The 12124-nt window shown below is 41.8% G+C and overlaps 1 protein-coding gene across 1 annotated transcript in view; it reads left to right on the top strand.

Annotated features, from left to right (window-relative positions):
• GABRB3 (gamma-aminobutyric acid type A receptor beta3 subunit) overlaps positions 1-12124 on the top strand; it is a 227023-nt gene that overhangs the window by 179708 nt on the left and 35191 nt on the right. The window contains exons 5-6 of the mRNA XM_030814461.1: positions 9521-9603; positions 11953-12090. Of these exons, the coding sequence (XP_030670321.1) occupies positions 9521-9603; positions 11953-12090 (221 nt within the window). The remainder of the gene's footprint in view (positions 1-9520; positions 9604-11952; positions 12091-12124) is intronic.

Raw genomic sequence — 12124 nt, 5'->3', positions numbered from 1 at the left:
CTCAGCCTCCCAAGTAGCTGGGACTATAGGCCTGTGCCACCACGCCCAGCTAATTTTTTGTACTTTTAGTAGAGATGGGGTTTCACCGTGTTAGCCAGGATGGTCTCAAACTCCTGACCTTGTGATCCACCCGCCTCGGCCTCCCAAAGTGCTGGGACAGAATCTGAATTTTAACAAGGTACTTTAATAACATATGTGCCCATTAAAATGTAAGAAGCTTTCCATGCCGTTAAAGGATTTTCAGCCATGTTAATTCTATTCCCTTGTCTTCAGTACAGATTTCAATTTGGCATTTGTGGCTAGGATTTCTTGCATTTATCTCTCAGTGTTGCAGCTTCTTCTCTCTGTCTGTGCCTTCATTTCAGAATGTTCTTTTGCCTCCCCATTCTTCTTGAAAAGAGGCCGTATCCACTCACACATTTAGTAACCAGACACAGGTCATCTAAATTTTTCAACTTTCATTTTCTATGCTTTCATTGCTTTTCATAGAACATCTCTTCTTTTATTCAGAATGTTTATGCTTTGGTGGGACAGATTCATAGAAACAAAGTGACTTTCTAGTGCCAATATAGATATGGTGATCTTGACTTCAGTTTCACTCTCATATTGGAGGCTGTAGCCTCTAGGATATAAATATGAAGATCAGGTTAAGGTGATCCATTTGTTACGCCTAATTGTCACTTAATTAGGGAAGGTCTTTCTGTCTGGCTCCTGTGTTATAACTAAACCATGAAGTCAGACACACTTTGGGTAGAGTCTTGAGTGACATTTTCTACCCCGGCATGCAGGGCTTCCTCCAGCTGTGACAGCTTACCTTCACAAGCCTCTGGGTTCCATGCATTTGACCATATCCCTCCAACTACATTCATCCAGGGAGTCATGTTCTCTGAGGCTAGAGACACAGATAGCAAGCTATTATTTTTGCGCTGTCTGATGGAGCTTTCTGTGGTAATGGGGGTAGTCCATAATCTGCATAGTACAGTAGCTACCAGCCAGTCACAGGGGACTATTGAGCACTGGATATGTGACTAGAACATCGGAGGAGCTACATTTTTAATATTATTTCATTTAAATTAATTTAAAATAATTAATTCTAAATGTAGATATAAATAGTCACACATGGTTGGCGGTTACTGTTTTGGACAATGCAGTTGTAGATTGTGAAACCCCCAAGTGCCATAATTAAATCCAGATAGTTGGAGTGACTCAAAGTACTTTAGTGATTCTTTGAAACTGTTTTCTCTCCCTCTTCAGAGGGTTGAACCTGTGGTGTAGTGCTTAAGAACTTCTCATTCCACCCTCTGGGCAGTTCCTTTCTTTCAGGTATTCTAGAATCTGGCATACACCTTTCGTTCTGGCTTGAGCACTATTGCCAGTTTGCGGCTTTGTGTAGCGTGTTGCCAAATTCTTTGAAAATCAAGAGGAGGTACATTGAGCCTGTCTCATTTGCCTGATGGGACTACTCATTCACCAAAATTAGGATTCCTAAATGGTAGTGGAGTTATGCTTCAATATAGAAACAGATGTCCCTATTTTAGAAAAATGCTGTTTGCTAAGGGTTTTGCTATCTTATGACACTCCTCAGAAGTATCAGGTTGTGATTCCTACCTAGCGATAAGAGAATTTATGCTTTTGTATGTTTGCAGTTACTTGTGTTGACTATTGTATCGGTTATCTATTGCCACAAGAGTGCTGTGTAACAATCAGCTAGAAAGCCTTGATGCATACAGTAACCCCAAAGTGCTCATTGCTTGTGTGTCTGGGTTGTTAATGAGCATCTCTGCCGATTCTGGCTGGCTCTCTCACAGGCTGGGTGTGGGAGACCCATTAGTTTACCCAGGGTAGTCTCTGAAAAGATGAATGATCACCTCAGTCCTGCTCTCTATGTTCATTCTCCTTAAACCAGCAGACTCGTCTGGGCATGGCTTTCTCACAGCAGAGGAAGAAGCAGAAAAGCCTAGAAAAAGAACACATCTTAGGGCCTAAGCATGGGGCTGGCATATGGTCACTTCCAGCCATTATATTAGATAAAGCAAGTCACAAAGTCGGCGCACATTGAAGAGGTAGGCAAACAGCCAGCTCCTCTTTGGTGAGAAGAGTTGTAATGACATGGCTGGGAGAGTGGATTCTGGAAAGAGGAAAGGAATGGGCTGCTAACATAGTCAACTTACCACAATAATTTTCCCAGCAACATCTTCAAGGAGTTCCCATAGCAAAAGCCTTTGGACAGTTCTATGAATGTGTTTTCTTATGTATTTTGTAAAGTAAAACAAAAATCGGGATAACCGAAATGTTGGCCTATGTCCTGTGACTTCTTCACATTGAATAACAAGCATTTGCTCAAGGAAAATGCTTGGTCTGAATTATTTGACTTAGGTCAAACATCCTAGCATCTGAGTTCCTTTTCCTGGTAAAATGATAGCTGCCTCCACCAGCCAGTGCATCCTGCATCAGAGGAACGACGAATGAAGATGAGAGTGAGTTGCTGCAGTGTGACTGCAAAGGGCCAAATGGTCACCTGTGAAGCAATGCCTTGGCTGTGGTGCTAACCCGTGGCCATAGATACAACTCTTGTTCAGATTTCTGGAACATTTGGGCATCTCAAGAGCAAGCCAGAAGTCACACCAAGGGAGCTACTAACTTGCTTCCAGGTCCTGCTAGCTTAACAGGATTGTGATCAGAGATCCAGGACTCCCCTGAAGGCGGCATTTCATTGTGGTCTTCACTGCAGCTGAAGCCATAAAGCTCTCACACACTGATGTTGGATTCAATTCTGCAGGATTGAATTCTGTAGTTAAGAATTGAATTCTGCAACATAAAGATTCACGGAGACCACTTGATCGTAAAAATAGGGGATTCTTATCCAAGCCTCTTAACCGGTGACCCCATGGAGGTTCTCAGAGTCCATAGCCATGCACAGCCAGGACTCATGCTGGGAGTGCTTCTTAGCAGGAATGTGTCCCTGCTGACTCTTACATTTGGGGCATTAAAGCCAAGAAGGACTAAACCGACTCTTTCTCTTTCCACATTTTGCTCGAGTCCCACACTTCAGCTTATGCCTGGTCCTCATCTTGAAAGTCATTTGTTCTGAGAATATTTACAAGACACTTACTCCGCGTGTGTAGTTGGGTTGCTGCCGTTCTAGGTGCTGGAGAGAGAACTGTGGATGGGAGCAATAAAGTCCAGCTCTTGTGGGCTCACCTGGGGGTGAGTGAGGGGCCAGCAAGCTAACCAATAATGGACATTCTGATTTGTAGGTGTAATGAAATGTAATGAAAACATTAAAAAGGAGGAAGCTGAGGAGAGATAGAGACCAAGATTGTTTAGTTCCAGAAGCTTCTCTGAGAAAGCTGGTCCAGGGCCTTGACATACAGTGACCAGCCAGGAACATCAGAATCAGTGCTTGCAATGGACATTTTAATCTGTTCTCTCCAGTGTTTACAGTGAATCAAAACTATTCATACAAATGGGGGAAGAGATTGTGTGCATTGCTGGATTCACTCTAAGCATGAATCCCAGACTCTGACTATATCCAGCCTTTCCCAGCAACACTACTGACAAGGAGCACTTTTATACCTAAGTCAACAGGTGGACATTCCAGACAAATGTTTGTAGAAGTGAGCAAGTCCCTGACTATCAGACAGCAACATTTCCACAGCAGTTCTTATGCAGAGAAATTTGTATTTATGCAATTCATGAAGAGTTTGCATCTGCCCTTATTATGATTTATCAATGTGTGAATAGTTTAAAAATGGAAATGCTGATGCCAGAAAGTATTTCACAAGCTTAATACAACTGAGACAAAATGAAAACCCTTCAACACACTGACATCCATGGATCTTGACCTCCTTGACTCAGGCTTCCTCACTCAGGTGTGCAGGGAACGGTCTCTAAGAGTAGTTGAAGACAGCATCCAAAGACAGTACATCACCAGAATCTCAAAATATGATTTTACACTTACTAGAAATAGTGCTCTGCTTACAACTTCAAGTTTATTTCTTACATGTTAATACTTTTAATTCTTAATCATATCTTTAGACATGTATTATTTGTAAAAGCAGGAATGATCTAATAAATGACCCTATTCCACAATGGGTGAGAAGCTGTTGGATTAAATGTCACTAGTTACTGCAGGAATAGCATGTAGAATATTTTCTGCATTTACTTATTATATTTCCAATTTGACATATCTAATGAGAATATTATGAATATATATGTATATATATGCCTATAATATGTGTATCAATATTTATATCTCTGTCCACATAAATTTATCAACCTTATTGCTCTTCATTCAAAACAAGATTCTCATTTCCTGAGTAGGCCTTTAAAAGTTGAATATATTTTGTATGTTTAAGGTAAAAGAGTTAATATAGATGTAGCAGAGCATAGGGTTCAAACTGCCTGGATCTGAATGCCACATCTGCCTTCCAGTGGCATTGGGAACGTGGTCAAGCTGCTTACTCTTTCCAAACCTTGGTTCACTCATCTGCATAATGGATATAATAATAACAATACCTCTATAATATGGTTGTTGTGAGAGTAAACACGTGTGTATTAAAGTAGTTGGCACAGAACTGGGCACTGAGCAACTGCTCAACTGGTGTTCCATAAAGTACAGATATGACTGGCGGTTGTCTTGGGCACTGAGATGATGAATTAGCACCATCCCTGTAATGTTGTCCTCACTCCTCTGTCTCTTTGTTGACTTTTTTGTTTGTTTTTTTCTTTCTACTTTCAGCATTCTCAAAGTATGACTGTAAAGAAAGGGTTTATTGGACACGGGCATGTCTTCTGTCACTTCGCCATTATCTTCCTCTGCTTCTCTATCAGAAACATGCCTTGTAGTCACAGAGACCCTAAGCACTACATCTCTCAATCATAAAACAAAAAACAAACAACCAAAAGAAAAAAAAGGAACCTACTGAAGAGTAATACTGAGAGAGCCTCACCCAGTCCTATTGGATTCCGATTGCTGAGCTTCACCAGTATTCCTTAGGAATAACAGTGGAATTCTCAGATCACAGAGGGCTGGAGAAGGTGGCACTAGATGTTGGTTAAATTATTCTGTCAGGACAAAAAATATATATATTTATTAGGGAAAATATAAAACCATGTGTGTGAGTGTTGGGGATTACACAGCTGGAGCCCAGATGTCACTGTGGCCTATCTGCCCTTGGTTGATCTCCATGCACTAGGCTTGAACTCTCAGTTCTACCATCTGTGAAATTCCTCAACCCTTCTGTAATCCTTCTCAACCTTAACGCAACTCCTGCACAAGCTTTGAGAAGCTGCTCCCTGGAGAGGTGGAGCACACATTCAATGATTTCTGCAATGCTCCAGGGTCGATTCACTCAAAAGGCCCACTCTCCCAGCCTGTGATGAGTTTAGCCAACTTGAATGAGGATTTTGTGGCTCAGGGAGGGGCATGCTCCTGCTCCACAGCCTACTTCATCGCTCTGCTCCCCACCCCTACTCTCTCTCTTTTTGCCTTTTTATCCCAGCTGTTCAGCTACTCCTTCTATCTTGATGGTTACCTTTTGTAGCATGAGCAAGAGCAAGCTCATGTGCCTCACTCTTCACTCTGAGAGGGTTTTCTGAGTATTTCTTCCAAATAAAGAAAAGTAGTGAGTAGATGTGTCTACCTTATTCCTCACATAAAATGAAAAAAGTGGCTCCATTTTTTTCCTTTTTTTATTGTAAATTGACAATGTATAATTGTATAGATTTATGGGTTCTGTGAAGAGGGAGTTGCATGGCGGAAAAATGTATGGGGCACAAAATGATGGTATGATTTATGAATCCAATGTGAAATAAATCAAGCTAGTTAACATATCCATCACCTCAAATAATTAACATTTTTTTGTGGCAAGAACATTTGAAGTTTACTTAGCAATTTGAATTGTACAACACTCTACTGCTAACTATATTCACCATGCTGTGCAATAGAATGCACAAAAAGAGAAAACATATTCTCCCTGTTCGAAATTGTCTACCCTTTGCTCATCACCTCCCCATTTTCCCTCCTGCAGCTTCTGCCACCACCATTCTACTCTCTACAAGTTCATTGTTTTAATTCCACAAATAAGTGAAAACATGTGGTATTTGTCTTTCTGGGCCTGACTTATTTCACTTAGCATAACGTTATCCAATTCCATCAATGTTGTCACAAATTTCAGAATTTCCTTCCTCTTCTTCTCTCACTCTTTTTTTTTTTTTTTTTTGAGATGGAGTCTCACTCACTTTGTCACCCAGGCTGGAGTGCAGTAGACCCATCTCAGCTCACTGAAATGGGGCTCCATTTTATATACAGCATTATAACTGAATAAGAAGACCTGGACAGCTACTGTACTTGGTGTACTTGGTGGGAAAAGGGCATGCGGTCACCAATTCGTCTAGCCTCAGGTTTTCCTTCTCCCTCCAATAATGTGACCACTGCACATGGTGTCCCCAGACAATTTGGGCATGTTCATGTGTGTGTGTATGCGTGTGTGAGTGTGTGTGTGTGTGTGTGTGTGTGTGTGTGTTAGGGGTGGTTTGAAAAGTGAATAAGAAAACAAACAGTAAGAAACAGTAATTTCAATCATTGACTCAGTCCAAGTGAATAGGTACCAAAATATATAAGAAAATTAAGCCGGGCGCAGTGGCTCACGCCTGTAATCCCAGCACTTTGGGAGACCGAGGTGGGTGGATCGGGGTCAGGAGATCGAGACCATCCTGGATAACATGGTGAAACCCCGTCTCTACTAAAAATACAAAAAAATTAGCTGGGCGTGGTGGCAGGCGCCTGTAGTCCCACCTACTCGGGAGGCTGAGGCAGGAGAATGGCATGAACCCGGGAGGTGGAGATTGCAGTGAGCCAAGATCACGCCACTGCACTCCAGCCTGGGCGACAGAGCAAGACTCCATATCAAAAAAAAAAAAAAAAAAAGGAAAATTAAAAAATTTGAACATTGTTGGTGAAGGTTCTTTTCTTCTTCATAAAGATTCATAATTTTAGCAGAACTCTATTCTAATTTTGCATTGTAGGCATCTTGTATGGACATTGGGTTGTCAATCTGCCATAACACATGCCAGAGTTGAAAAGTGTGAGTCTGGAACTTCAGTTGGCTAGAATGTTAAATGTTGTAGAAAAATATGCCAAAGAGCTATGTGTTGATTTGGGATCCCAGAATGTAATGCACTTCTTGATTCCAAGGATAAGGGGAAGTGTTATGACATTTGGAAGGAACACACTTTCACCATTGGTATGGATTTTATTGATGATGTCTGCATGGTGCATGCATGCTATTTGCACAAAAAATTCAGCATTGACCTGTTTGCTAAATATGTTGACATTTTCCCTCACTGCTTCTCTCAATCATTGGAAAGTAGAATGTTGCTCAAACTGCTTGCTTAACCAGATGCTAATAGAAGGGCATACTTTGCTCCATTATTTCCTTATCACCTGCGTTTAGGGTAAATGACACAAGTCCATCAGTATTGACACATGTCTAGTGTTTTACAGATGTTTGGGTTAGGATCTGTTGGTAAGAGTCGGGCTTGCACATTACCTGCAGCATTAGTAGGTATGTTGTGAATATTCATAAAGAAGATCATTCAGAAAAAGCTCAACACTGGGCTTCAAGAAAGATGGAACCTGAAGGACAGCTGGGGATTGAAGGTGACTAGGGATCTCGGGAGAAAGCATTCTCACATTTTCATTCTTACTCCCCATCACTGAATGGGCATAGCCAGGACTGCCGGTTACACAATTCCTGCACAGGCTTTCAGAAGCTGCTCCCTGGAGAGGTGGAGCACACATTCAGCAAGGCCACCTGCTGTGGCCTGGGGCACAGCTACGACTGCGTCCTTAACTCTACTCGCTGCACCTTCTCTCCATCTATGATGCTTTCTCATCCTTTGCTCTCCAGTTTGAAAACAGCATCACAAGCCTGTAAACCATGGCCTTGCAGATGAACTTCCACTCTTATCTTTATTGTTCAATTCATTCCTATGGAAGAGAATCTCTTTAGCTCCACTCTGACTTTCAACTCAGGCCATGTCATGTATCTCTCACCCGCTAGTGGCTTGCTGTCTTTGACTCAGGAACCCGCCCCAGTCCAGTCACCTTTGACAGTGGTGGGGAAAGGGTGGAGTTCTAGAGATACATAGTGTAAAATATAATGACCCTACTAGTTGCGTTTTCAAAGAAGCAGCTGTGAATAAGTTGGTCTCCCTAAGAGAAGGCTGCAGGCAGATTAGGAAATGGACTTGACATTTCTAGAAGTATTGTTTCTCAGTGTAGGGTTGGCTTAACCATTGCGTGGTGGAGCCTTAACTGTTTTTGGGAAGTAATTATTTCCATGCCTTTAGCTGGCCCCAAGAGAACTTAACCCACGCAATTTTGGTTCGTAATTGATAAAATAGAAGCCAAATATTCTTTCTGAAAAGATAGATGATCACACAGTAAAAAAATTTCTGTAATAGCAGAATCCAGCCCAACAGACAACTGTAATAAAATAGAAAGAAGCAGAGGTGAGGTTTAGAGTTCCAAAGTGCGTCTGTAGCTACTTTAACACTTCCCATGGAAAGTCAAAGACCTCAGTCTTAACCTAATTGGTGGTGTCCCACACATAGGCTCTGTCTGTACTAGAGAGGCTAGAGAGCCTATAGACAAGAAGAGAAACAAAAATTGAAGGTAAGAACTTCTTGGAAACCCCTTTCTCTGACACTGATTATCCAAAGTCAGTAAGACATAGTAAGGTTTTCGGTATAATATGGTGACTATAGCTAATAACAAAGTGCCGTATACTCAAAAATTGCAAGAGGGTAGATTTTGCATTTTCATCACACACAAAAAGAGCTAAATAGGTGATACAAGCCAGGCGTAGTGGCTCACATCTGTAATCCCAGCACTTTGGGAGGCCGAGGTGGGCGGATCACGAGGTCAGGAGATCGAGACCATCCTGGCTAACACGGTGAAACCCCGCCTCTACTAAAAAAATACAAAAAAAATCAGCTGGGCATGGTGGCGGGCGCCTGTATTCCCAGCTACTCAGGAGGCTGAGGCAGGAGAATGGCTTGAACCCGGGAGGTGGAGCTTGCAGTGAGCCGAGATCGCGCCACTGCACTCCAGCCTGGGTGACAGAGCGAGACTCCGATCCAAAAAAAAAAAACAAAAAACGGTGATACAATACATTTGTTAATTACCTCAATTTAACTGTTTCAAAGCATATACATATTTCAAAACATCATGCTGTATATTACAAATGTATACAATTTTTATGTCAATCAAAAAATAAATGATTAAAAAATATATAATAAAGTTTTGTGTTTTTCTTGATAAATCTGGTCTATATTATGCTGAAAAGAGTTTCTTATTTACTCAAGTTTCTCTCTGTATAGTGAACGATGTTTAACCAGGTGTACTTTGGGCAGGGTTCCCACAGGGGGCTTACTCGTTGTTTATCTAGGAGCAGTCTCCCTGATACATTTCTCAGCTCTTCTTTAATATCTTCCCTCATGCTGTGTATTTCAGAATCACCACGACAGCAGCATGCATGATGGACCTCAGGAGATACCCTCTGGACGAGCAGAACTGCACTCTGGAAATTGAAAGCTGTGTGTATCCGTATCTGTGTTTCTTTCTCCTCCTATGTGTATTTTAGATCCTTTTGTCATTATTTAGCATCTTTTTTCAAGGCATCCATAATTTTTTTGACATAGAAAGAGGGGAAGACAGAGAGAAAGACAGAGAGAGAGACTCGGTATAAAAGAGTTCTTCATTCTAATCTGATTAAGAGAGTCTGTTTGCTGCGCTGAAATAGAAGAAAACAAATGCCCCTCATTTTGGTCCATTCAGTGAGAGGAGCAAACACCGAGATGCTATTTTCCTACAATATGCTTCATCACGCATGAGTGGCTGCACTGCTGGGACCCTGGGCGGTCAGAGTAAAACTCATTTCCCATCAGGAACTCGGTTTTACAAGCAGGCTATTTCTGCATCTCGGCAATTTTCTTCAATTTGAGTAGTATTCAGATACTTTATTGATAATTCAGCATTGAGTACTCCTATATGAGAGATGAGAACTGCATCCATAACATCTAACAATGTCCCTCCTGCTACCTAAACTACACCTCCTGGCATATCAGGATATGGGTTTTGTTGTTGCTTATCTTGGCCTATTATGAACTGGTTTATAACTAGTCTCAATTGGATTTAGGCTTGTCAATATTTATACTGAATTTTAGGGGGATAAATGACTTTGACTTTGCAGTCCCACTTGATACAATTGTGGTAAGAAGCGAATGTCTTTGTGCATGAACATGTTGAGAAACTGCACTGGTGGTAGGCTACTGTAGATCCTGGGTGGGGCTGGCCCCACGGTGCCCCTCACTTCCACCCACATCACTGTCATGTTTTCTGAGAGCTGTGTTTTTACAGAAGAAGAAAGACATAAAGCCATGTCAAGTGATGCATAGTTGAATTCTCTGGGGACGTTTACCTTAGAGGACAGAAGCTCAGGGGAAAGATGATTTCCCAGTATTTGAAGGACGATCTGAAGAAGTTAACTGGCTTCAGTGTGGCCAGAGGGCACAACTCTAGTGAGTGAGTCAGTGGAAGTTTCAAGAAGGCCAATTTGGAATCTAAGTAAGGCAGCAGCTCCTATTTCAACTGTCAAGTCACACAGTGAGTGACTTCTGAGAGAGAGGACTCTGGCTCTGTGGTGTATGGGCAGTGGTGTATGATGAGCAGGAAGATCTGCTGTAGAAGAGATTCTCTCCATGTGTGAGGTCCCTTCTTTGCAGAGAATCCATGGTTTAATCATTTGAATGGAAGAAGGGATTCTCCTGATTCTCTTGTGGTCCAACTACACATGTCTCCGTATTGGGAACAGACAAAAGAAAAATGGTGTCTTTAGTTCCACACTTGAGGGCAAATTCATCAACCCAAAGTTTATCCAACAAATACTTATTGGACGTTAACTCTATGTAGGCACGGTTGTAAGCACAGGGATATTTAGAGATGACAGACAAAACACCTGCCTTTGTGGAGCTTATAGTCCACAAAAGACAGGAAACCATTAGACCAAAATCAAATAGTGGTAGTGCTTTGAAGAAAGTAAAGTCTGATAAAAGCATAGTGAGATAATATTGTTCTCCCAATCTCTGCTTTAATTGATCTTATTGACAAAGTTGACCTAATGTTTTAGGAGACTCCTGGGTGCTACAAGTAACAATGGACTCTATTGCCCCATTTACTCATTCTCAAGAAGCCATGATTAATCACCCTGTAAATATGAGCACTGTGCTAAAGCTGGATTTGGAGCTATAATCCAGCTAACGACCACTGTTCTTTCTGATGAGACCACCTGTGCCCATCTGTAAGGGTCAGGAATATCCCAAGAACAGGCATTTCTAAGGTTGGCAAACTTTGTGGCCAGGAAGAGCTGATAAAACCATCCAAATATGCCAAGGAGAACATTCCTTTTGCTCTGAGCTTACCTCATGTAATCAGCCACTGATTGGTGAAATTCACCTTCGGTCTTTGAACTTTGAACTCTCTCAAAAGCTCTTGAGAGGAGTATGCCTTTCTGGAATTCTTCATACTTCAATTCTCATTCTTTTAAAACTATCTTATTCATTGCAGTTGAGATATATTTTAAATTCATCTCTGTATTGTGTCTGGGTCAGCTCTGAAGTTACACTTCGCAAATAGAACTCTGGTCAGAGCACCCATTCTCCCCAGCTTCTCGGCTTTTCAATACCAGCCTGGTACAAATAAAATGGCAGCGATAACACGAGAATATTGGAAAGTTAGTTCTTTGATGACACTTCCCCTAGACAAGCACATTAAGCAAATCTACTCAAAACATAGCAGAGCTGCAACCTCCATGTTAATGATAGTTTAGCCATGCATTTATATGAAATGGTGATGTTTCCTGTCTCCCTGCTTCTCTCTCTCGGCAGATGGCTATACCACGGATGACATTGAATTTTACTGGCGAGGCGGGGACAAGGCTGTCACCGGAGTGGAAAGGATTGAACTCCCTCAGTTCTCCATCGTGGAGCACCGTCTGGTCTCGAGGAATGTTGTCTTCGCCACAGGTGAGTCCTGCATCCGCTTATAGTCCCTTCAGGG

The sequence above is a fragment of the Nomascus leucogenys genome, chromosome 6 (assembly GCF_006542625.1).
Source record: "Nomascus leucogenys isolate Asia chromosome 6, Asia_NLE_v1, whole genome shotgun sequence".
Classification (NCBI taxonomy): Eukaryota; Metazoa; Chordata; class Mammalia; order Primates; family Hylobatidae; genus Nomascus; species Nomascus leucogenys.
The sequence above is the reverse complement of the archived record's forward strand: the minus strand, read 5'-3'. Positions and strand labels throughout refer to the sequence as shown.